At 48.2% G+C, this 25,919-nt stretch overlaps 3 protein-coding genes across 3 annotated transcripts in view; 2 read left to right on the plus strand and 1 right to left on the minus strand.

The window, feature by feature from the left end:
- Positions 1 to 217: 217 nt before the first annotated feature.
- Positions 218 to 25,919, minus strand: part of Pex23 (tectonin beta-propeller repeat-containing peroxin 23) — a 58,783-nt gene continuing 33,081 nt past the window's right edge. The window contains exons 18-23 of the mRNA XM_077634062.1: positions 8,907 to 9,043; positions 8,204 to 8,384; positions 7,576 to 7,711; positions 5,551 to 5,753; positions 4,151 to 4,270; positions 218 to 2,677 (exon numbers count right to left, since the gene is read on the minus strand). Of these exons, the coding sequence (XP_077490188.1) occupies positions 2,627 to 2,677; positions 4,151 to 4,270; positions 5,551 to 5,753; positions 7,576 to 7,711; positions 8,204 to 8,384; positions 8,907 to 9,043 (828 nt within the window). The 3' untranslated portion in view covers positions 218 to 2,626. The remainder of the gene's footprint in view (positions 2,678 to 4,150; positions 4,271 to 5,550; positions 5,754 to 7,575; positions 7,712 to 8,203; positions 8,385 to 8,906; positions 9,044 to 25,919) is intronic.
- Positions 10,408 to 12,976, plus strand: LOC144101053 (neprilysin-1-like). Its single transcript, XM_077634063.1, has one exon. It carries the CDS (start codon positions 10,566 to 10,568, stop codon positions 12,855 to 12,857), a length of 2,292 nt encoding a protein of 763 aa, XP_077490189.1. The 5' UTR covers positions 10,408 to 10,565; the 3' UTR covers positions 12,858 to 12,976.
- Positions 15,915 to 25,685, plus strand: LOC144101051 (uncharacterized). Its single transcript, XM_077634061.1, has 5 exons — positions 15,915 to 16,080; positions 17,653 to 18,014; positions 20,372 to 20,656; positions 24,275 to 24,367; positions 25,506 to 25,685. Exons 1-5 carry the CDS (start codon positions 16,038 to 16,040, stop codon positions 25,566 to 25,568), a joined length of 846 nt encoding a protein of 281 aa, XP_077490187.1. The 5' UTR covers positions 15,915 to 16,037; the 3' UTR covers positions 25,569 to 25,685.

Genomic DNA, 25,919 nt, shown 5'->3' on the forward strand with positions numbered 1-25,919 from the left:
CCGATGCAATATGGGGACTACTAACTATGGCTCATGGACGTGTGCCCTCAACAAATTCTTGTCAATGCCCTTATTTTTTGAAGTGAAGTGACTGATGTTAAAATCAGTTAGGCCACTTTCACATAGCTGACGATGTTATTGATGCTGTAGTTTATCTTGGCTCATACGACATTGAGATGTGCCAACGCACAATATATTTTTCTTATCCATACACTGGCAAGTTCAGCTTTTTTTACTATACACTCAAACACCAATGACAGCATGACTACATAAAAAAATAAAACTCGGAGGGATGTTTGCCTCTCACTCGCAATACCTACAGACATCAGTGTACTGCTTATCTGATCGAAATCTGACAAGAGCAGACCATTTTGCCATTCTTGACTTAGGCCACGCTAGTGCAAACTCTTATGCTCACAAAAGAGGAATGTTGAAAATACAACAAGTACAATACAACAAGCCAAAAGACATGTAGCCAAATGTAGTTTATTTTTTAACCTTTGACTTAGGGGAACAAGATTTACAACTTATGTAACATACAACAAGAAATGCATGTGAGAGCACAATTAAACTGTGGTTTACCCTGCAAGGAGACCAGTGACAAAATCAAATTACAGCTACTGGTTCTCTAAGCAAGAAATTACCACCAAACTGATGTCCAGTCGTGCCCAGACGGAGAGCTCAAACTGACTTTTCATAGACTTTCTCCGCACTGAAGAAAGTAACTTTCAATGCTTTCAAAAACAAAAGTACAATACTGAAGTCAAGAAAACAGGTGCTACACATACAAGGAAAAAGACCACCGTAAACAGCACATCATTGAATAACACAGATAATTCACAATCACTCAGCCAAGTGCATTGAACTTCCCTCCTTATTTTCCTAGCGGTCTTGCTTGCTATGTGGATACATGCTGATGGCAGTGAAAATGAAACGTCCCTTCTTTTCTCAGCCCCGACATGAAAAGCATTCGAAAAAACAAGCACACACAAATGCACAAAGCCAAACAAGCAGCTGGACATGGCAGCACAATAACACAGACCAAACAGTTTATTATGTTGTGAACAAAAAGCTTTCTATAACTACATTCACTTCTATGCTTAACAACCTTGAGCTCTCTCAAACAGTTGCACTAAAGTTTGTGTGCAAACTGCATGCACTACACTAAACAAACTTCATTCTCCTGCTGCAAAATGCACATTTGGTTCAAGACTAGTGCATTCTGAAAGTACCAATAACGCATACTTTATTATATCAGCAGACACTACTTCTTGATGGAGGATTGAGAACGATGGTGCAGTGACATGTTTAGTAAATGAAGCAATCATCAATAAGTCACAGCCTTTGTAACAGATGCTGGTATGCTGGGTGAATAAAGTACATCTATGTCTAAAGAGATGGCATGACAATCTAGACATGAAGTCTGGTGTTACAGTGGTGCAGAAATATGAAAAATACATGTTCCCTGCGTAGATTTACAGGCTTTTCTCCATGCTTATGTTTTTTCACAAAATATTTATAAAACAACACAACACGTTACCAACAGTACATACAGCCAACATCAACAAGATGACTATGTATGTGAGCAAAAAAGTCAATAAATAAAACCTTCAGGCTAAGCTAAATTGCTGCACGTCTGCGACGTTTTTGTGCACTCCAACTTTTACTGCCCACAAGAGAGCCAACAGATGTTAAAACTATCTTAAAGACATGACCTTGAAGATCTAAACTTTTTTTGGTATTCCAGCTATGTGCATCAGAGCATAGTGATTATATAATTGTAGACATTATTGTGGACATTTTTGCATTACAAATTTCCACCCCCACCAAAAGCAGTATTGCTCTTGTGCTGGTTGGTGCAGCCAGATCATATTACAGACAAAAACATCTTGCAACGTACACACGAGCATCTGCCCAATCTGCACTATTGATCTCTCACAATTATTTTCCTAAAGTGATGAAGGTGCTCAACCTACAACATATGAAGATGCAGGTACTCACAACAGGACTGGCAATTTGCACAAATTGTTTGTGTCCCTTCAGACTACAAACCTCTTGTCAGTCATGCTTGCACTGATTCACTGTTGCACTCTGATCCAGCATGTGATCTAAGTAACTTTAATATCAGCTGTCCACAGTGATCAATCAGCACTATACACCTGCTCATGATTACACTCTCTTTGGCTTAGATTTCTTAGCGCATCAGTCTCCAAGGACCATAAATAACATTATGATATCTCGTTCACACAAAGCCTTGATTATGACGAGTTCTTCAGGCATGCTGAGTGGTAATATTTTTAACAGATAAACATCCTGCTGCTGTAAAACAGTGCAGAAATGACATAATATAAGATTACATAACAACTATAACACAGCCACGAAATACATTAATCATCATGAGTGATGAACACTTGCAAAATCTTGACCAGGGTCATGAAGGGTCGGTGCATTATGGCGTCGTCCCATCCAGAGTACAACAGGCAATATACAACTGGTCCACAATAAGCAGTCGAATCATGCAGTTCACTTCGGCCTGAGCTTTGATCAGCGTTTTCACTGATGAGTTAGGAAAACAATTCCAACAACCAATATGAAGGCTGCATCCCTGTTGCACACTTTTCTTGTTTCAGGACTCATGTCTGGTGCAGCCACGGATAGACACGTGTCGCCAACTCATCTGTTGGAAAAGAGAATTAATATTAAATAAATACTGCTCATTCCAGTGCCATTCAATTTTTTAATATGATAGCATTATGGACTCCTTTAGCCAAAATCTCTGCAGTGCGTTGGCTTTGATTTCACCTCCCTAGACCCACTTGCTGCTTCGCGGCACTCTTAACGGAAAAGCTCCAGCTGATGTGCACTGCAATGTCGTCACAGTACTACTTGCTGGCACAGGGAAAGCATGTGATGTTTGTGTGATGCAGCACGATCGCTTCTCATGCCACAGTAGTGCAATTGCTGCATGTGTCATAGCTGTATGTTCTAATGCTTTTGAACTGTTTGGCAGTGAGTGATGTAAACACCCATTTTTCAACTGCCATACTACTTAAAAAGGTATGTATACAGCAAAGCCAGATGATATATTGCCCAGGACATGTTTTATTCTTTCATTTTTTCCTAACATTGGACACTTTCACATTAATCTTTTCTGGTTACAAAAATTTACCTGAAACATTAAATTGGAAAAGAGCAATCAAGCTCACCATTCCCCTCTACACTGCTTAATATATTGCACCCTTTTTATAAATTACCCAATATTTGAGCGAGCACTTTAAAAAATTCCTAAAAATAGGATGGCCGAAATAAAAAACCTTTTCAAAACATACTATCAGCTACAGCTGATGCCAGTTATTTATGAATAGTAATAATATTTAGCACGATAATTAACTAACATTTACAAATTAACTTTTAAATTAACACAGTCTAGTGAGTAGTGCCATTGACTAGCTCGTAGCCACGGACAACATCATGCTACTATCAGTTTTTGAAACAAAAAAACAAGTTTTTTTTTCAAGCAGCTGAAGCTCAAGGACATCCAGTGCTTTTTTCCTGCACGAAACATAAACTCAATGCATAAAGCCCACAGAATGCTCAGTGCAAACAAAACATCTGCTGGCGACGCATTGCAATGACTACTGCACCAAATTCACACCAAGTGCTCCACTAAACCCACTGCAATTTCTTTTGCTTTGTCGCTCTCGAAAATCTCAAGAATAGCTACCAGATAATTGACGATGACTGTTAGTTTCTTTGCACCAAGAGGCGAGGAAAAAGAATAAGCATGACATCGTACAGCAGCGCAGCAGTTCAAATTTGGCGCAGCAGGCCCTGCATTACATCATTCGCGGATGTTGCGCTTGCACCAAGCTTCCGGCACTCCTCAAGCGCTCAGCTTCGGTTTTGCTTGGAAAAAGACATCCCATTTCCTTGTGCAGCAGGGCTTCAGAGAATGACTTTTTCTTTGCTCCAGAAACTGATTTGGCATTGCCTTGTCCATGGCTTTAAACTCACAATTAGCACTAACCCCCATATCTGCAAATTTAAAAGTTAACTGGTGAGTGCTAGTTAATTAGCACATGATTATAATGGCTTTATAGTAACTGCAGCTGACAGTTTGTTCCTGGCAGAACAAAGCGCTGGAACTCACCCCATAACCTGTGTCCCAGTCAGTTCCTAAAGGGTTTTCTTCTGTGATGCCTTTCCTTCTTGCCAGCACCCGGCTGAGATGGACCCGCTTGTTTCGTATGACATCAATGACGGCCCACACCTGGGCCACAAAATCAAAAACAGAAAAGCATAACTATAATGAAGTGCATACATAACAAGCTCAGGATTTTATTACATGCCTAGTTCATCAACGTGCATTACAACTAGGAATTTTAAGTAAGACCTCACTTATGCTTCATAAAATTTATGCGGGACAGGTGGAAATACTGTGCACTGAGTCTTTTGCAACAAAATAAAAAGAGTTCAGTGGCAAATAATGTGCCAATACCATGCCCACACTGCAAGCTGGTGACAATGTTACTAGTCTAAATGCTTGCAACATTATTTACTTGCAGAATTAAGCATTCAACAAGGTAAGACAAAGGTGCCACTCATCATGGCTTCACTTCAGTGAAACTAACTGGTGTAGCCATATAGTTTAAGCCAGTTATAACAGTTAGTACAGCACCACGAAAATAAACCCTACAATGAGGTCTATTTATATATGCAATTGGAATTTGTATAAGCAAGGGTCATGGGCTCGATTCCCAACTATAGTCAAATTTCGTTATAAGGAATTGGTTTATAACGAAATAATGGATGTAATGAAGGAATGACAATTGCTCTTGGAAGATCAGTCAACACGGGCTACAACGAAGCAGCCGCCAGGCCCCTTTAACTTCATTATAACGAGGTTAAACTGTAATTACCCCAATTTTTTTTTAGCTTAAATAATTTACTTTACATATTTATATGTCATAATGACATTTCAGTCAAGCTATGACCTCACAGCACAGTTTATATCAAGTTTTAATAATTTTCCTTCCACACCAAAACTTGTGACGTAACACCCCTTTTGACCAATATTGAATTTGTGAAACAACGCGCACGACTTTTCATCTCCACTCTAACGCTGTTGCGTTAACACACAGGCGTCACTGGAAAGAAATGCAACCCACAAGCTATGCCCACACTGCATCCCTGCATGCTTAATGAAATTATATGTGCGGCCTACACGCGTGGAACATGTGGCTAAAGGAAGTTCCACGGTTGGCTGAACTTATAAAGATTCAGGAGGCAGCTGACCATGACATCACGACTACAGGACAATACCATTGGTTGAATGGCCTTCTTTAAAAGATGTCTGCCAGTTGGTTCTTTAGTTGAATTTTCATAGTGCACCTTCATCGATTGCAGTTACTGAACTTTCATTTTGTATCCTTGCCTTCGCGTGACAGAGCCGGTTAATCGAAACAGTAAAAGCTGCTGTCACCCACACCATTTATTAAATCCGTCGGAGCTCACAGCGACCTGCAGCAATGCCTATACATCAACACATACCTGGTCGTCAGGGCCCACAGAGACAGAGTGGACGTTGTCCGAGACTAGGTTCCAGGCGGTGCCTTCCGGGAACTCGTCCATGACGTCGGCACGGCGCCACAGCTTACCCGCTGCGTCCACGGCACAGACGGTCGCATCGCCCGCCGAGATTTTGACAAGAGGTGAGCTGCCCGTCGGCGGCTCGACATGGAACCAGACTGTGCCTGGAGGAGAGAGGCGAAACAATTCAAGCTGCCAAATAGGAACCAAAGACGGTTTATTCCTGCCTCAGTACAGCAAGCGGCTTTCACCGCAGTGCTGCACACAGATAGCCCTAGTGAAAACGAACAATTGTCAACTATTCTGTAACACAATATTTCAAGCATGCTGCCTCAGTGTGACACTGGCTGGGAGTGTTTGGAGGAACGGTTGAGTGGTTGAGTGCAGCGCCATATACAATAGTACTGTAGAAACAACCACCTTCCACGTGCCAATGACGACGTCACGGTCCAATATGGTGGATAGAGGTGGAACTATGTGAGTATGATGTCAGGGGACGCAATGGCGACATAGTTTCAGTTTCACGAATTCAAGATGGTGGCCATTAAAATTGGTTGCGCCCTCTCATCCCTTTCCCACCCTCACTAAAAAATATCCTAAAACAGGTAGGAAAACTGTCCCGTTACAGGACCGCTATACATGTATACATTCGTTCCGCTATATATACTCCGACAACAACAGGCACCCATCTCGGGACAGTTGTATACTGAATTTGGTAGGCAAATAAAGCCCTATGGGTTGTGGCATAGAAATAAATCCACAATTAAATAATAGGTAACCATTGTATACATGCAATTACTAATTGAAGCGTTACCATATCGCACCGCAAGCCGAATTCTAGGCCCACCTTGACCCCCCAAACAAAGCAAATTCTGTTTGGGACGTATCTTGAGGGGGTGCAACTCAACAATGGGTAGACGTGCATCGTAATTTCTCTGATAGATGGCGCTAGGCGGCGATCGTTCCGCTAGGCGGCATGCGTACACGCGTAGCCGAGCATGGTGGCAATCCACCCCATTTCAAAGGGTATTACATTCCGTTTCTCGAGACGAGCGGCGCGTTCTTCACTTTCTTCATCCAATAAACCAAATAGCTAACGCTCATTACTTCAACGCCTTCCAGACGGTGGCAGCCTAATTTCTTCATGCCTCACGTGACCTAAACATTCCTTACACATCACAGCCATCACTTGTTTGTTGAAACAACCAAGTGGAAATTCAATTATAAATTATTTAGCGATCGCAGACAGATCCCATGGGCGATTCACGTATTCTAATGTCTAGTGCATCATTTGTGAGAAAACACGCAAGCAAAAACAGATGGCGGGCGGGTTGTTATCAGCACTTACTTTTGGATGCTAAGGCGCATTGCTTTCTCTGACTGTACCGGCCGCGTTAAGCAGCAGCTCATGACATCATAATTGTCATGACGTCATGGTTAATTCAGGGATAATCTTGAAATGGCCAGCACCTTGCAGTCTCATGCCAGCAGGTACAAGGGGGTAACTACAACTGCCGCACTTGAGAGCGGAGAGATGAACCGCACCTTTAGCGAAGGAAAGAAGTGAAATTAGGAGAGGAAATGAAGTGCAGGAACATGTGCATTTAGGCCTAGGTAAAATTACTAGCTGAACTAAGCTAATGTTTAGTGAAAACATTAGGTGAGAGCCGTGAGGTCCATTTTTCTCTCCACGACGGCACTCCTCCATTTCCTCCCCCTTCCTCTCATTGCCATCCCGTTTCTTCATTGTCTTTCTATTTTTCTCTTCACCACCACTTGGTGCCAATCTGGTTGGCCGCCACGCCACGGAAGAACAACTAATGGGCTTCAGTTGCACGACTCGCAGTGCACTCCCATTAACAGCTCTTGCTGTAAAACTGTCGGAGAAGAACAGCCTCTAAGACACCCGAACGAAGGCGGTTCTCGTGGTCGACCATGAGGTGTCTCGGGTCACCCTTGTCACATGGCACACGCGCGGTAACTCACCAGTGGGTCGGTCAGTTGAAATGCCATTGCGCACGTACGCGGAGCCGTCTTGGCCAATTGCCCACACCCTGTGGCGGGGGCCCACGCTGATGGCCTCGAACAGTTGCTCTGCTGCCACGTGCATCCATGCTTTGCCCTGTGTGCAGTGAGCCACACAAGGGAGGAGGGGAAGCAGGATGTAAACAGCCAACTCGTGTAACTGACGCTTGGCAGGCAGCAATAAACACCTTCCTAAATCTGCAGCGACAGAAGCTCGTCATTCGTGTTGGAAACCATGCAGCACCAAGGGGAAGACACACACAGCGCAGTGTGTACCTTCCATCATCTTGTGTATCTTCCATTATCATTGATCCATGCTACACTTAGACTACTCCAATGATAAAATGCATACCGCTGTGCTTCGTAGCTTGTGATTCACAGGGTTGGAACAGCTTTTCAACAAGATGCCCTAAGCACTAATCTGATGACAAGTTGTAGCTGCAATACCCTTGTTACCTTCACTCCACTGTCACCCGATTTGACACCTTTTACAGTATTTCCCTGGCTGCAACCACCTTGGTTCTCACTACCACCCAGCTGACAACTGCCAAGTGCTACTAGAGGGACTACAGGCCAAAGAAGGACCCACCTCGGGGCAGTCGGGTGTTACGCCCCTACGGTAAACAGCTTCTCCTGTGGAGGACACCGCCCACAGTGCCACACCCCCTTCGTCAATGTTCCCCGGGAGGGAGTCCAGGGACAGGGACAGGTCGCGCAGCGGCATGGGCTCTACCTCAACCCACGGACCAGTCGTGTTCAGCCGGCACAGTCTGCGCAAGGGCGTGAGGGAATCGCAGCAGTCATAAGCGTCAGCACGAAGGGGTAAAGAGAAGCAGTGAGACCCAGGCGATAGGGTGAAGGCGTTCAGGGGAGTGAGCTAAGGGAATAGTTGGTGTTTCATGGTGACAGCACAGCACAAAAGTCAGGGACACAAGGAGGAAACTACAGATAATCGTTGACTTCGTGGTTTAGTGGCAGACAAGGCAGCACCCATATATGGCTTCTTCTCTGAGTCCTTATCCTTTGCTCTGCGTTTAGGGGCACCTAGGCGTTCTCTGAATATTGCCAACAAACTTGCCCAAACGTCAGGTCACGTGGTAATGATCATGCACACCAAGTATAGCTGGTCTACGCACACAGCAGAAGGCACAAAATCTCACTTTGAGGAACGCTTCCAAAGCATTTAGCAGTGGGATGAAAACATGGCTAAAAGGCAACATAGAGTCAACCCTGCGGTCCATGTGATGGAAGACGTCCCGGTGTTCCAAAGTGCACACGTCGCCGGCACTCACCTGAACCAGCGGCGCCTGCGCACGTAGTCGGTGATGCCCTTGGTGCCATGGTAGGAGAAGGGGAAGTCAGCTGCGTACTGCCACCCATCGCGGTCCACCCCTCCTGGGGTGTGGTAGTCCACCGCCCAGTCGGTCACCTGCGACACAGTGACCATACCACCAAACAAGGTGTGTTCAATGCTTTCATACACGACACATACATTCATGCCCATGGAGCGAAGCACGCGAAAATTATAATCTATATCGCAAGGTCACAAGGTCGCCCACTGCAAGCCGCTGGGCATAGCATGAATCTTGTCCACTACACGCTGACGTTATCGAACTTGAGACTAAGCATGCTGGTAAAGGCAGGCGGTAAGGCACAAATTGATGGCAGGCAGTGAAAATCGATATCATCCGACCAAATGCATCCATTGGAGGACAAAGGCCACATCCACTGACATCCAGTTAACCCTGCCTACCCTGCCCCAGCTGCAGCAGCAGCAATCACAGCAATCTATTATGCGATTACACAGAAGCCTCACTGAAACCCTGGTAGAAACCCGGCGACCGCCATTGTCGTGATATCTACCACCTGCCAACCGTCCTATCCCCTTCTCCACTTAAAGAGGGATGAGGGAGACACCGGACTAAAAACAACTCAGCTCATAAGAAAATGGCTACAGCTGATGCAGCAAAAATAAAAGAAGCAGTCACAATCAGAATACAATCACGAGTGGAGTAGAAATGGAATAAAATTAGAGTTGGAATAGATTGGCCAGTGAAAGCAAAATGCTATCACATTTCCTCCACATCAATCCAATTGCTCGCCCCTAAATTCTCTTGCACCCATCATCATCATCATCAGCCTGACTACGCTCACGGCAGGGCAAAGGCCTCTCCCATGTCTCTCCAATTAATCCTCCTAGCATTGCATACACATAGGTGCTCCAAAGTGCCCTTCTAAAGTGTGTAAGCCTATCTTCGACAGTGCAAGTCATGGACAGTGATCTCTTTCCTATAACCTCCGCGGCCGCCGCGCCGATCGATCTCGCTACATCGTGCTCAGCATCCGAACGCCTTATCACCACGGTCGGTCGACGTGCGCGAAGAAGAGGACAATGAGAGAGCTGAACACGCGCAGAGACGATCAGCTCGTGCTTTGCAGCACGCGTTTCCGGACACCCGCACATGCCTGGACCTAGAACGCCGCTGCTCTTTTTAGGCAACGTTAATGTGTCGACTCACGATCTGCTAGCGGGGGTACGTCGTCCGCGAGTCGCTTCGTACAATAACGACGTTTCCGGACCAAGGTGAGGACCACGTGGTTCCGCGACCTCCACAAGAAGCGCCCAGAACAGCGCTAAGGTGCAAGAACCTGAGCGACCGAACTCCCCAGCCTGTACGCGTTCGTGGAACTGGGCGACTCCGATCGAGGTGAGGTCCCGTTAACGTCCAGGGGTCGGCAACAGAATGGGGAAGGCTTAAACGGTGCACCTGACAAACATTACGCGGTAACACCTGGAGGACATCAACCAAGAAGGCCGGCACGAACTGACGCCGGCTTTGCAAGTCACCGAGGACCGCTACCGCAACGATCCCACTACCGAAGACGGGCGACGTACCATCACGACCGGCGGCTGGCCGGCGCCAACGACGAGAGGAAAACAACCAACCAGCATGGCCCAGAAAGCCGCTGCCGACCAGGAGGAAAGTTCGATGAGCGAGACAGAGATGGAGTTCGTGACGGCCGACTTCGCGGAACTCTGCCTGATCGGCTTCGGAAGCATATGCCTCATCGGCCTCGTCGCTGCGCTGGCCTGGTACCTGCTCTTCTACGTTCCTCCAGGGGAACACGGCGGTCGACAGCGCATCAACTACACGCGACTCCTCGAGGAGTCCATCAATCGGTCCGTGGCGCCGTGCGACAACTTCTACCGCTTCGTCTGCAGCGGCTGGATACACAAGCACGCCAAAAATAAATTCAGCGTCGCCGACTCAGTCCAGAAGGAAACGCTGCTCGACGCCTTGGACGCATTCGAAGAGGTCGCCAAGAACCATCGGCGAAGACAGTCCGCTAAGAGCTGGCTCGAAGGCTCCTCGGAATTCGACGACGCCAACAAGACGCGACAAGAGGGCAACGTCCACAGACAGGCTCTGCGAGATAACCACGCGACCTCATCCGTGCACAGACAGAACAGCGAATCAGGCATGCTCAAGGCAGCGCTCATATTCGAGTCTTGCAAAGACGTCGTCGACAAAAAACGGTCCGAGACAGAGAAACTCGCCGCGTTCATGAATACCTACACGAAGTTTCCGGCAGTGGAGCCACAGGACACGACCAGCATAATCGCGACGGTGGTCGAGCTCTCGCTCACCTGGAGAATTAACACGCTGTTCAAAGTAAACATCTTCCCCGATGCGGACGAAGGCGGACGGCCAACGGTGGAAATAGGCGAGAACGTCGACCTGTTCACTTGGTTCCTCTGGCGCAACATCCTCAAGGACTCGGGAAAGCTGGAAGACTTCTTCATCAGCCACCTGCAGGTACTTCCCCACTTCAGGTCTGCGCGCGCCGAACAGCTGCTGACCGAGATCGCTGACGCCGACTCGCAGATTATCCCCTCGCTGCAGACGGACGAGGTCCTCCCGGACGCCGTCACGTACCATCAGCTGCACGAGCTCGTTCCTGACGTCGTAGGCGAGGCGTGGGTCGACGCCGTCAACAAGCAGACGGAGCCGTACTTCAAGGTGGAAGTCGGCCACCACGTCAGCGTAGCAAACAAACACTACCTGCTACAGGTCGGCAAGATCCTCAATTACACTGCGAAACCCACGCTCGTACCCACGTTCATCGGCTGGACCCTGCTCCGTCAGCTGGCTCCGCGAGCATCGTACAAGGCGGCCAGCTTCGTCTACAAGAACAAGGCGAGTTACATCGACGCCTGCTTCAGGTTCGTCACCGACGTGATGCCACTCGCGGCAAGCTATCCCTATCTGACCAAGGCGCCCACGGCAAGGGCGCTCGCAACCGCCGAGACCTTGACCAAGGACATCAGGCGAGAGTTCACCGCCATCTTCACCAACGTCCCCTGGATGGACAACGCCACGCGCGCCGCTGCCGTCACGAAGATGGGCGCCATGGCCGAAGTCCTAGCCAAGCCCGCCTTCCTCTTGGACGAAGGCGTGATCGACGAGCAGTACGCCAACTTCTCGACGCACGCGAATTACCTGACTGCGTCGCTGGAGGCCGCCAGGTCCTCGGTCAGGCTCTCTATGAAGACGCTGTCCTCGGGCAAAACGACCGTCGAGCGAGTGACGTTCTGGCCCCTGGGCGTCAACGCCTACTACGACGTTCAGTTGAACGCCGTGTTCGTTTCGGCCGGCATCATGAGGCCTCCGTACCTGGACGACAAGGCCTGGACGGCTTTCAACTACGCGGGTCTCGGTGCTGTCGCGGGCCACGAAGTGATGCACGGGTTCGACTCTCGCGGGATGAACCGAGACAAGCAGGGCAAGCTCCACAACTGGTGGTCTCCCGACGCCCTGAACAACTACGACGGCAAGGTGGCCTGCCTGCGGCGAGCCTACGGCGTCGATTCGCGAACCGCCGAAGAGAACGTTGCCGACTTCGCTTCTCTGCCAGCTGTCCTGGGCGCGCAGCGACACCGCTCCTTCCTACACGACCGCGGAAAGATGCCGACGTTCCTGGAGTTCTCGAGGGAGCAGCTCTTCTACCTAAACTACTGCTTCAGGCTGTGCTCGCCGGAGGGGTCCCTGGGAGACGCGCGCGGACCGCGCAGCGCGGACGAGGACCGGTGCAACGTCCCGCTGAAGAACCTCAAGGAGTTCGCCGACGCATTCGGGTGCGCCAAGCGGGACCCGATGCACGTCGCGGACAAGTGCTCCTTCTGGGACCTGCCTGTGGAACAGGTCGACGCGGATGACGACGAAATAGTCGGTTATCCGTGAAAGTACAATATAGTGGTGTTATTTATACCGAACTGTTGATAAGGACGTAGTGGACATCTATCACGTAGAAAACAGCAAAACAGCGATTACATTACCTGCGAATATAAGCAACATCTGCCCATCATTTGTAAAGTCAATACGAGGAACTTTTGGTCTTTTCCGGCAAAGCGCCTCACGGAACCTTTCGTGCTCTTACGGGACACAAGACAGGCTAGCGAGAACACGTGCACTTTTCTTCGGACATTCCTTCTCTAATGAACTCGGAAACTCGAGGATAAAGCAAGCTGCTGAAAGGAAGAAAACGTTCGACAGATGTCGATGGAGCTAATGGAAGGCTCACTCGAGCCCTCGGTTCCTTCGCATAGACAGCAAACGAACGTGTTTCTTGACGTATGAAATTCAATTCCGCGATAGTTCGAGACGGTAACCGCGGTCAACCTTTAAGATGTTTGCCTGTGTGCTTAATTGAGCGTCACTTAGTGATTTTTATACTGAAGTACTTATCCTTGTTAAAACGGACGCGATTTATGGCGCATTCTGTTTAGGCTCATATTTTGCGCTACTCTGTCATGTACGGATTAATTTTTCCACGCGCATATTTATTAAACCACGTGTCGGAATCACTTTCACTATGCACTACTATATGGCTGGTATGCCAGCATTCAGCTGCGCGGAACATTCGTTCAGGCGCACGTGTGCTGTGCGATGTCAGTGCATGTTAAAGATCCCAGGTGGTCGAAATTATTCCGGAGCCCTCCACTACGGCACCTCTTTCTTCCTTTATTCTTTCGCTCCCTCCTTTATGCCTTCTCTTTTAAGGCGCGGTTCAGGTGTCCGCCGAAACGAGACAGATACTGCGCCATTTCCTTTCCCCAAAAACCAATTATTATTATAGTTATTATTATTCAAACTAACGGCGCCGATGCATCACGACGGTTAGGGTTCGCAGACGCTGCATTTATGACAGTTGTCGGCTGAACCAACGTATTCAATTTTTACCGCAAAAGCTGCATATGCAGGTCTCCCCATGGGTAATGGACGCCACCGATGTACGCGGAACAGTATAAATTGTCGCTCTCATATCACAGCCAATTAAGAGTGCTATCTAGGTGGGCCGCAGAGGGGGGCTGTCAAGCATGCACACTGTGTCAAGTGGTCAAAGTAAGCCCGTCTGAGGTTGTGGTGAGACGGGGGGGGGGGGGGGGGAGGCGCAATGCCCCAGTTCTCGGTGGACGCCTCACACGAACTGTGCCGTAACGGAAGAAATTTAGGGGCGATAGAGTAGACTGATGCGGATGAAATGCGACAGCATTTTAACGCGAGAGCAGTACTCGGACCATTGCGCGAAAACTCCATTGTCATCAGAAGCACGTGGCCGAAACGAGCCACGAAAATGACGTCATCGCCCCTCCTGGAGCGATATAGGCAGCTGGCGTCCCCACCTCTTACTCACAGCGCGATTCCGGTGACCACTGACCCAGTTACATTTGCTCTCGCATTTACACATCATACGAATTGCTTAGGTACATCCATAATATTTTTTTACCTAGTTGGCCAATCTATTCAAAAACCTCTTTCCTTCCTTCACCCCCTCCTTTATGCCGTCCCTTACGGCGCGGTTCGGGTGCCCACCGGTAAATGTGAGACAATTACTGCTTCATTTCCTTTCCTGAAATCCAATTTTCATTCATTTCAGTATTTGCATTACATTCATATATCCCTGGGGTCCTCATACCACTCCTAGTGAGTGGTGTAGCGATTAAGCGATGCGCCACTACTGCCCCGCAGGTGGCTGTTTCAAACACAGCCACTGGTGGCGGTTGCGAGACCAAGGTTTCGCTTCCCGAGCAACCTCTCGCGACCAATCATCAAATGAACAGCCATATGCCACGGTGGGCATGCAGCTTGCCTGCAATACAGACTTCAGAGTGGGCAGAAAAAGGCATACAAATAAAAAGTCCCTGTCCGCGCACCGTCTTGCGACACAACAGTGGACAGGACGCCACGGGACATATGTGGCCTAGACATGCTACCAGGGTTGCTTCTCTGGAGATTCCCCGTCGATTTTCCGCTCACCGCCAACGACGCCGACGAATACGGCAGTTTTTCGTTATAATGCGACGTCGGAAGCTAAATTCGCTGATTGGCTGGATGGAAGTGACGTCACCATGCAGACCGGAAGTGGCGCCACTTTCAGTAAATGCATCAACAGCTGCTAATGCTACCGCATAGCTAACATATTTATAATGGAACTGGGTGTCCCTGTGAACTTTCCTTTACCTCAGGCCGCACATCTCTACAGGCAAAGAGGGGAATTCTGAAGGAACTCATCGTTCCTCCGGCCCACGACCACGGTCCGTTTAAGAGACAGAGAAAACCCCAGACACCCGCCTGCATTGCACGAGGACCTTCATGCTTCGAATGCCGCACCAGCTATATAGCAGCCAGCATCCAGCGGTTCTTATACACCATGATAGGATTTTCCCCCAGGGGAAACCAGTGTTTTTTTCAAAACTAAGATTCACTCCTTTGCTTTGACACATTTGCCCACGACATTATAACGATAGAACAATTACTTTCAAAGCGAAAAATTGCCACGGGGCCTCGACTACAGTCGTTATACTATGCCTAAAATATATGAAACATGTCTATTGGTCAAATGTTTAGGGGAAAACCCACAAGATGGAGATTTATATTAAGGCAGTAATTTACTCATTGGCATCCACCCAAGCGCAGCGGCTACAAAGAAAAGCTATACAGCTTTCTCAGAAACTTCGCAGTTAAAAGAGAAATTCCGGGGTTCGAACCCCGTACCAGGACGAATTTTTCTTTTTATTTTCTGTACAGCTTTAATTCCCTTGTAGCTGTATGGCTGCGCTTGGGTGGATGCCAATGAGTAATTACTCCCTTATCACGAAACGTGTCATACCTCCACGCCCATCTGGACGACACGACCACGGACGGCCCATCCTCAAGTGCCCACTATATGCACGTATGTATGTTCACGTAAAAGAAGACGAAAGAATCCCCCGCCAGCCGTGTTAAGTCGAAGACGATGACGACCAACAGACCACGAGCAGCAGCCCCGCACACGCTAGGTGCCCCGAACGTTCTCGTCCGCAGGGACCGCTGGGAGAGACCCGCCCGCCACCCTAGACGGGGTCGCCTCAAGCGGGAGACATGCACCTCCTCATCAAAGTGTGCCTTCTCCTCTGCGTTGCCGGTAAGCAACAAACCACGGCTCTCAGCCGGCGCCCAGTCCGCGGGGGAGCGCGGCTCTCTCCGCGATGCATGCAAAGAAGCTGAGACCACCGCAGCAACCTCAGGGTTTGCAGTGCACCAGTACTCAGGGTCATATACGCCGGTACACGGCTACGCGAAATTCACTGCGCCACGTACTCTGTGTGCTTGAATTGTGGAGTTGCGGAGATGTGCGGCATTCTGTTCGTGTGTCCCCGCTTTCGTGACTAGCACGAGACAGCTGCGCAATCTCAGCTAGTGGAATGTGCTAGTGGACAACGTAGCTCACGTTGTGGTACCCGAGGGTTAAAGTATTGAGCGAAGCGTGGCAGAAAAGCTGCTCTCGCAGTTTAAGAGGACATTAGACCACTAGTAGGAGATATTTTTCCTTCCTTACTATGAGACACCACCGGAACGATTACCGACATGCTGAATGCAAGGCTAACGCCTCCTGCAGAGATATCACCATCACCACCCAGCCTCTCTCGGCCTGTGACCAAAGTCTGAACAATTCAGAAGTCAGACGGAGTTCTCCCGCACTATTCTTCATAACGGAAGCATCAAATAGACAAACGAATTGAGGTGCTCATTGACAGCATTCTACTCCCAGCACGCTTACTACTCCATCCCTTCCCTCAAGACTGGGTTCAGGTGTGTACACAGAATGAGGCATATATACCGGCCACTGCCTTTCGTCACATCCTAAGCGCACTGCCGCCCGCCGAAGCGCGGCCCGCGATGAAACCCGCGACGAGATCAGCAGCGCTACCTGCCTGAGGGAGCGGGGGCGGAGGGAAGGGTCGCCCCCCCCCCCCCCCCCCCAACGTAGCGGAATTCTAGCATAGCGCGTATCGCTGCCGCTTTCCGTGTATCACGATCCGCCATTGCGCATGTGCAAATCGCCCTGAGAGCGCCAGATGGCGCCACGTTCCCGTCAACAGCGCGCTCGATTTGGACGTCGGGGGCCAACCAGCGCGTGCGTAGTAGCGGACCGCAATACGCTGTAGCGGTACGCGCTGTGCTAAAAGTAGACACCTTTAGCCCACCGTGTACCGTGTTACCGTTACCATTACAGGTCTACCGGGACCCCACGCGCCGTCAGTGCGCATGCGCAATATCCTTGAGGGCGCCAGGTACCTCCTGGCAGCACTGCGCGTACGCCCGCCCCATCGAGACTAATCAGCGCGTACTCCGGTAACGGTAACACAGAACACGGCATGCTAAAGGTATTTATTTAGGGGTAACTTGCGCGTAAAAAAAAAGCGCGATTTTCGCCTGCCTCCAAGGGGGAGAACTGACAGCGAGAGCTGTTCCCCTCGTTCTGTGCGGTTTCTCGAACTTGCATCCTGTCTCCAAAAGCCGAAACGATACAAAACGACGACAACTCCATTAGCTTCCAATCAAGTCATCATCACACACCATTTTGCACCAAATCCTCCTCAGTTATCTCTGAGGGCTAAACTGCCTTTGTTCCAATTAAAATCAAATCGTCGTCATCCTCATGTCTTCGAGCACAAGTGATGCTATCACCTCACCACACTTCCACCTCTCTCAGGCGCCCTGGCCAAGCGCCACAGGCCAGCAGCAGCAGCCGAAGCGGAGATAGCAGAGGACGACCAAGACCCCCGTCCCTCGGACGTCATCGGAGACGTGGCCCTGAGGGACCGCCTGGAGACCATGCACAGGGCCAGGCTGCTGCGCATGCTCAGACTGCGCAGGCAGCAGCAGCAGCAGCAACAGCAGCACGCTGGCTCTCAGCCGGCGCCAGGGCAGAGACTCAGTCAGAACGCGCCCATGGTTGCCCACCGTTCGGGCGGCCGAGCCGCCTACGCCGACGACGAGAGCTACGGAGACGACGACGACGGCGACACGCTCTACGGCGACGATGATGAGGAGGACGACGAGCGCGGGAATGTGGTACGAACAAGCGCCGCGCTGTGGCGCTGCAAGCGACTGTTCGTCACGTGACGTCACTGCAGCCTCGGTTGAACGCTGCTGATTCAGTGCAGTATGCATTTCAGGGCCGTTTCTCGAGGATCCTTGTCCAGAGGTTTCGGAAAGGAACTTTTAAAGATGTGTCCGAACTTTGAACCATGATGACGAGGCATGGCAATGATCGTAGGAAAACGTAACAGTATATCTCTGTAAAGTTCAATATTACCATTTTTAAACAATACAATGTGCAAATCGCTGATTACATATGAGTAACTTCAACAATGCAATTAAGACGCGGTGGCGATAGTGAAATGGCAAAGCACACCCAACATCTCAATCCTCTCCTTTCCCGCTCCTTCTCTCCCATCCTCCTTTTCGTCTCTCCTCGTTCGGTTGTTCGTAGAGCAACCGCTAGAGGGGCACTGCGGTTTTGAGGCTTTACACGGAAAAGCACGAACAGTCTCTCATAGCAAAAGGGCGAAGAGATGCCGGGATAATGAAACATAGGGCATTGTGGGGTTACAACAGGTATGAAGTCCTCAGAGGTATTTGGAAAAGAATAATGGTGCCGGGGCTTACTTTCGGGAATGCGGTTCTATGCTTACGGGCTGAAGTTCAGTCGCGATTAGAAGTAAATCAGAGAACTGTTGGAAGATTAGCACTAGGTGCCCACGGGAAAACCACAAACGAGGCAGTACAGGGGGATATGAGCTAAGCAACGTTCGAAGCACGGGAAGCTCAGAGTAAAGTACTATACGAAGAACGCCTGAGGAAATTGGACGATAACAGGTGGGCAGCTAAGGTATTTAAATGCCTGCACAGAAAGAGCGTTGACACACAGTGGCAGAAACGAACTAGAAAGCTGGCCAGTAAGTTTGCCAGAGACGAGGAAGGAGAAAGAGCATTAAACGACAGGTTAAAAATGTCGAAGGTAAAAATTGGATAGATTGAATGAAAAAGAAGCATAGTTCAGAACTATATCGATGCTGAAAAAGGCAGATCAGGAAGGAAACGTTTTATGATAACTCAAGAGGCAGTGCCCTCCTCTTTGAAGCTAGGTCAGGGTGTCTTAGAACGCGCAGCTACAAAAAGAAATTTAACGAAGAGGATGACACATGTGCTGTGTGCGGTAAATGTGTAGAAACAATAGAACACCTCATTCTAAAATGTGATGGTATCCATCCCGATGTCGATGCAGGCACAGTCCCTCTTCCTGAAATATTAGGGTTTAGAGATAACAATAGTCATGTAAATAAATCAGCGGTGGAAATTAGCAAAAAGCGATTGGAGGATTGGTGGCTCAAAAGCAGAGGTGACATAAGTTTTAAAGTGTAAGAAGACGTATTTTAAAGAAAATGGCGAATTTTATTAACAACTTACAGCAGAGTTAAACAAAAATAAAGGAAAAAAAACTGAGCATGGTGGCCACTACCACTGCCCCATTTCAAAGGGGATACTCCTACCTTCCATCCATCCATCCATTCTGCCGCTGTCGCACACACAATACCGCCGCAGGCTTGCGCATGGAGGGAAACTCAAGCGAAGAACCCACGAGAGATGCAGTCCGCCGCCGCGGCCCACTCTTCGGCGGAAAAACCAGCCGCCAGCCAAACAGGAATGCAAGAAGGATCTAGGCTGCGCTCGACTTCTCACCCGTCAACATCTAGTAGTAAATATGCTGTGTATGAGCATGTTGGCGCAACCAAAGCGCGAAGAGGGACGACAGAAAAGGGCGTTACTACCAAACCTGTGAAATTTAATTTGCACAACGTGGAATTTATATGAGGCTACAGATGCATACGTGCAAAGCGTACCAGAACAAACACAAATCAAACAACGCCACCGCTGCACCAACATCAAGGGGATTTGCAGAGATGAGATTTATTTGGCTAGATAACGCACGTGGCAGTTTCTCCAGCCATATGATAGGCCTCCAATACCATTGGCATCCATACTCGTGTCCTTTGCGCTTTGTCTGATTCATATGTACTTTTCAACACAAAAAAAATGCTACCAACTCGCCCAACTGCTAATCCTTTTGAACATCTCGTAAAAGCAACACAGGTCTATGGGCGTTGCCATACTAGGCGCCGGGCTGTGCTCGTAGTACAGGAAAGAGTTCAGTCTTACGTACCCCCGTTCTCCCCACAGCCCAGAAAACTGGTTCTTCCGAGGATTGTGAAAAGGTGGGCATGCAAAGGTCCAACTGTGAACGTACAAGCAACCCCACAGTCGCGCTGGCCGTAGGGACGTGTAAAGAGCGAATGCCCAGGCAATGCAAAGGTCGCACGACGAGTGTTGCATGACCGTGTCTCTCGCTCCCTCTTCCCCGGGCACAGCGAGGCGGAGGCGACAGAGACAAGGGCGGCGACCGGCGCTCGGGAGGGCGTGTTCGAAGCAGCCACCGCGACCCCTACACAGACGTCGACGACGGCGACGACCGTGGGGATGACCGTGGCGACGGAGCCGACAACTACGGCGTGGACCGCCGCAAGGAAAAGCAGCATGCAGAGGAGCCAGTGGACAGAACAGGTGCAGGAGCAGGAAGCGGCGTCGACGACCGCCTGGGGTCGGAAAAGGCTCGGGACGACCAGAGGCTGCGGAAGCGCATGGACTGCATCGTCGTGAGTGTGGGGCGGGCTTACATAGACCGAGTCCCCCCGATTGGTTCCCAGAGTTGCCCCTGGATCCGCCACATTGCTCTCCCGAGCATCCAAGTTACGCGGGAAAGCCTCAACTCTCGCTTGCAGGAGGCAGACTTGGTGCAGCTGTTAGAGTGTAGGCTCAATTAGTTTGTTTTTGGCAGCCGAACTTGATTTATTCTAGCCGAAATGCCATTGCAGTGACTGACACAGCTTTCCAGTAATGCGTCGGCTGCACCAAGACCTATCTCTATGAGTTATGAACAAAATACGCGCCGTGTGGATGTGTGCCGCCATCTGTTGTAAACGCCACAAAAGTTTTCTTTTTAATACTTAGTGAACACTTGTAGCAAAATTGCAAGTTTTTTTTTTTTTTTACGAAAATGTCGCTTTGCCCTTGGACAAAACTAACTGCTGCAAAGCTCGAGACTAGTAGGCCTGCCAACGGACTGTCAGCAGCAATTTAGTGCTGAATGATGTGCAGGAGTTGGCTTCTTTGCAATGCATGGATGCTTTTTCAACCATGTAATTGCGAAGCGAAACTCAGGGAACCTATACAGCAACTCTAATGTAAGACTGTACGGGAGTGCCAGGATGACCTACAGTTAAAGGAAAACTTTTTCACATGCGCCGCCAGGCATATAAGGGGCATGGTTCCCGCTGCATTATGTTACCAGCACAATGAGTGCCAGTTTTACTGGTAAATGTAGATGTGCACGCCTTCCAATGGCTCCTTGATATCCTACAGAATGCGCATTGATGTGCAAGTTGCTCCTGACATCCGTTGCAATAGCTTTCGCACTGCTTTCTGAACGCTAATGCACGATGTCGAAAGTATGTTCATTTACCAACCTTACCATCTATGTTAAGTCTACAGGTTTATTATCAGCCACAACAGCTCTTTGAACAGAGAGCAGCAGGGTACTGCTGTGCTGGAAACACCACGCAGTAGCAGCCATTTTTGTTCCAAAATCTGGAAGCCATGGTCGGAACGAATGCAGTTTCCCACAACTTCAATGATCCCAGGGCGTATAGTATATGCATCCAGCATTTCGAGGATGCACTGCTAAGGAAGAATCAAGGAATGTATTGCAGAAGTTGAAACCTCACAGCTTTAACAGCGACAACTATGTACAGGATCTTCTTTAAGAAAAACAGCAAAGGTGAGGCGATGATGCTGTGGTAGTCATAAGTTTACCTTCCGGCCAGTGTAAATTATATTGCTTAAGCTACAACCTTCTCATCATTCTAAGAAGCGAGGCAATTCTAAAAACAGTCAGAACACATCAAAATCGCATACGGCACACATGCTGGCCAGCTGGTCGGTCAGTTGGACTGTGGGAGAATACGAACTTCATCGTGCAGGGAAGATCAAAAAACATTTAATGAGGATTTAGAGATAGCACTGATGACTGAACTGCGGTGGTCTTGCTTGTTCCGTGGCTGACACTTGTTCTCTTTTGCCATGCAGAGCCTCCACCGTAGAGTGCTTTCCTTTTCTGCTCTGAAAGGCGCCTTCACGCATAAAAAAGCGGGCTGGCTTATTTTAAGTTTTCATTCTTTCCACGATTAACTGAAGAATTAAATTTGCTCCCAGATGAAGCGATTTTGCACAATTATTTTTTATCTGCTACTACATAAGGTATCACACGGATGCGCTTTAGGTAGCATTTCTCCTGTGCTGCTTTATGCTTTGTGCAACAAATTTGATTGGATGCTTTGCCCGTTCCATTGAATATGAGTTACCTGCTTTCCCCTTTCAGCTGCGATAAGAGCTGCTTGTATAATTTTAAGGTGAAAGCTTTTATTGGCTCATCGTTGTCTGTCCGCGAAATCTGCTGCACTATAGCTGCCAATCAAATGACTTCAACGCGATAAGAAAAAAAAGCCTTGTGCACGGCGGGATTCGAACGACCATCATCCTGCTCCGTAGCCGAGTGTGCTAACGATTACACTACTTCCTGCCAACGCATATGTAGTTCTCCTAGCCCATTGTGCCTTGGGTGGTGCGGGCTGGGTAACATTACTTTTCTTCCTTTTTCCTCTGTCCACACTAATATAGGCCTAGCGTAAGGACGCTGGAGAGTGTCTGCGGAAAGGTGTCGAATCAGACGGATGCCTCCCAAACGCCCTCCAGTGCCTCCAGCATTTAAGATTCACAAACAATAGTGTACTAAATCAGCATCTTAACCACACATCAGTGACACAAGCAGCAACACTGCGCTAAAGGCTTTTGCCTCATCGCACTTTAGGTCAACAAAGTGCCCCCTGAATTTTTTAATGTAGTAACTGATTTCATGCTTTTGTATGCATTCTTTTTACCTTTGTGTCTGGGCCCGGAAATAGCCCTCTGTGATGATAGCCATGTTCACTGCAGGTATTTGTAAGAGCTAAATAAGCTCAAAATTTGGCATTCTCGAAAGTCCCACATTACACATGGTGTCAACACTGTTGCGAGAAGGAGACATGATATCTATCACTAGGAAGTCATCTTCAGCACGAAAGAGGATACAAGTTTGCAAACTTCTTAAAGGAGGAGGCAGTGTTTTAGCAAATGCTTTATTCCTTCCATTGGAGTGTTCTTTGGAGGTTGAAGAATGGTGTCGTCTTTATACTCTCGTCTACCATAAGGTAAGGCACTGCACCATGTGCGCATTGTGCAAAGTCTTCATTTCAGACCAGCCTGTTTCCACAACGGTGAAGCTAATTCTACCCCGTTCAAAGACAGCAATCGGCAAATGCTGAGCAATCAGTAGTCTTCACTGGTCAGTGCAGACTGCCACGACACCAATGTATCTGGTTAAATGCACTATCCTTGTATCGGCGCTGAAATATGTACAGTACCACGATTCACTACAGAAAAAAGCAAGCCAGAGGCATTAATTTACATGACAAAAGTGAGCATGCTGCCTGAAATTGTGGCACAATTCCGTGACAAGGCAACCAGCTCGTTAGATGGAACAGGCCAAGCTACTGACTACTCGAGAAAGGGGAGAATTTTTTTTTATTGTGATACTTATTTTCTTCAAGAGCATCAGTCTGAGGTTTTAGACTGAAGGAAGGAGGCCCCAATCAGCATTTCCTTTCTCGTTTGTAATTGCTCAGTCTGTCCTGATACATACAATCAAATCCCATACTGCTATGCATAAAACGTTACACAACAGCTTACCTATACACTGTGGTGAATCCATGCACACGCAAGTTTTGTCTTTCCCCGCATTTCAATAAGGGAGTAATTACTCATTAGCATCCACCTGAGCGCAGCCATATGGTTACAAAGGAAGGCTATACAACCTTCTTGAAAGCTCCACAGTTGAAGAAAAATTCATCCTGCTCTGGAGACCAAACCCTGGTCCACTGCCCATTCGGCGCAGTCATTCTACTAACCAAGCTAACCAGGACAGCTAGTAGATGGTGAGGCAAGGCCAAATTGATCAACAACTCAAAGCGGGAATGGCGTTTTCCCCCAAATTTGTAGTTAGTGGCTTGGTTCACCTGAAATCACTGAGAAAACTACTGTTGCTATAGAATTCATCAAAAAAATGCAAATGGTCAGCATGCAGTAGTTACAGTGGTTACCCACCACCACCACTCGTGCAGGACCGTGTGAACCACTGCATCGAGTGGTGCCGCCTGAAGCCCACGGACAACCGGCTGAGGCAGAACAGAGACAACGAACCGTGCCGCTACTGGGTGAGTGCATGTCCTGTGCACAGTTTCGATTCCTCTAGTAGCTCGCAAGCGTAATGACTTATGGACGCCACAATCAATAGACCTGACAATTCATGGTCACATACTAAAAAGCTTTTATTTGTAGTTTACTTGTGCAATCAATGAGCCCTGGGGCCAAGCCCAGCATGACCCAAATGCTTGCTTAAAGAAAAAAAAATACTGGAGGCAGCACGTGCCAGAACGTGAGTGCACAAACGATTACAGTACCACCACAAGATGGAACTGTCTGAGCTGCACCAAAAACTATAATTCTCGCAGTCCATATTGCACTTAGCAAATGAGTCGTGCCTAGCGTAAGCCCCCAGCTAGCTGAATAGCCCTTAAAAGCCTCATGGAACAAACCAATGCACCATGTGAACAATCCTTTGTAGATATGTAAGCAGTCCTCACACTAGTGCTTTCATCTATTCAAGGTACTACCCATGTTATCTGAACAATAATATACTAGTATGGTTTGCCAATCACTTTTTCTTTATGATCGATCACTGTGGCAACAAAACTGAGAACCATAAAGCTCACATAAAGGAACATTAAGGACAGCTTCATCCATTCCCTGTCCTTCATAAACGTTCTGTGGCTCATTCTGGGTATGTTGGAGGTGGGACAGCAGCAAAAGATGAATTTATTTGAAAAAAATGCTTTTAACAAGTTTTCTGTCACTCTATTCAAACTCATAACGTCTACACCGAAAAGGACTCCGTGATCGCTGCACTGAGGTACACTAATGGTGGCTCAGCCTTGGGATTCCTGCCTAAAGAACTGTTGACACACGACAGTTTACTTGCAAAATCGACCGAAGGTGGCAACACCTGCATTTAATTATTTTGCCTTTCCCAGCTTTGAGGCTCCATTTTCAGTGAAAGTACCACCATTACAATGCAACAATCTACCATTGCAGGCCAACTAAAACTTCTCCTCGGTGTCCCATTAAGCAACAGGCAGAGATGATACGCATCTCACGTTAAGACCTCACCCTTACAGAGAGTCAGGACTCATAGCTGCCTTAGGGAAAATTAATGTGCAGCAACCTATTGGTGCAATCGGTGCATTACAGTGCTAGTACAGTACAGAGATTGTGTGCTCCGTTTTCTTGTTTCAGAAAGGGGACGCAAAGAACAAGTGGATGCAGAGCGGAATCTGTCGAAACGGAAGGTGCAGCTGAATCGGGGCTGACAGAAGAGCTTTCTTTTATTGTTTCTTGGATGCCGAGTGGAATGTTCCCCAAAAGAGGGGAAGGGGGATGTTGCCAGAAGATAACTTTCTTTTGTTGCTTCAATAAGTTTGTTTGGTTGTTCATTTTTTATTAACACAAAACCGCACGGTCTTGCAAAGTGCTACATCATTCCTCGTAAGGAGTCAAAAGTCTATGCCCGCCAATTACTTAGATGCTGATTTTAGGTTTCAACAGATATAATCTCAGACATATAAGGCATCGGAACATACTGTTTCAACATGGGTTGCCCAAAATAACGATGATGTCAGGCATAATTAAAGAGTATTTGTATGATGACCA

Source organism: Amblyomma americanum, chromosome 8, assembly GCF_052857255.1.
Source record: "Amblyomma americanum isolate KBUSLIRL-KWMA chromosome 8, ASM5285725v1, whole genome shotgun sequence".
NCBI lineage: Eukaryota > Metazoa > Arthropoda > Arachnida > Ixodida > Ixodidae > Amblyomma > Amblyomma americanum.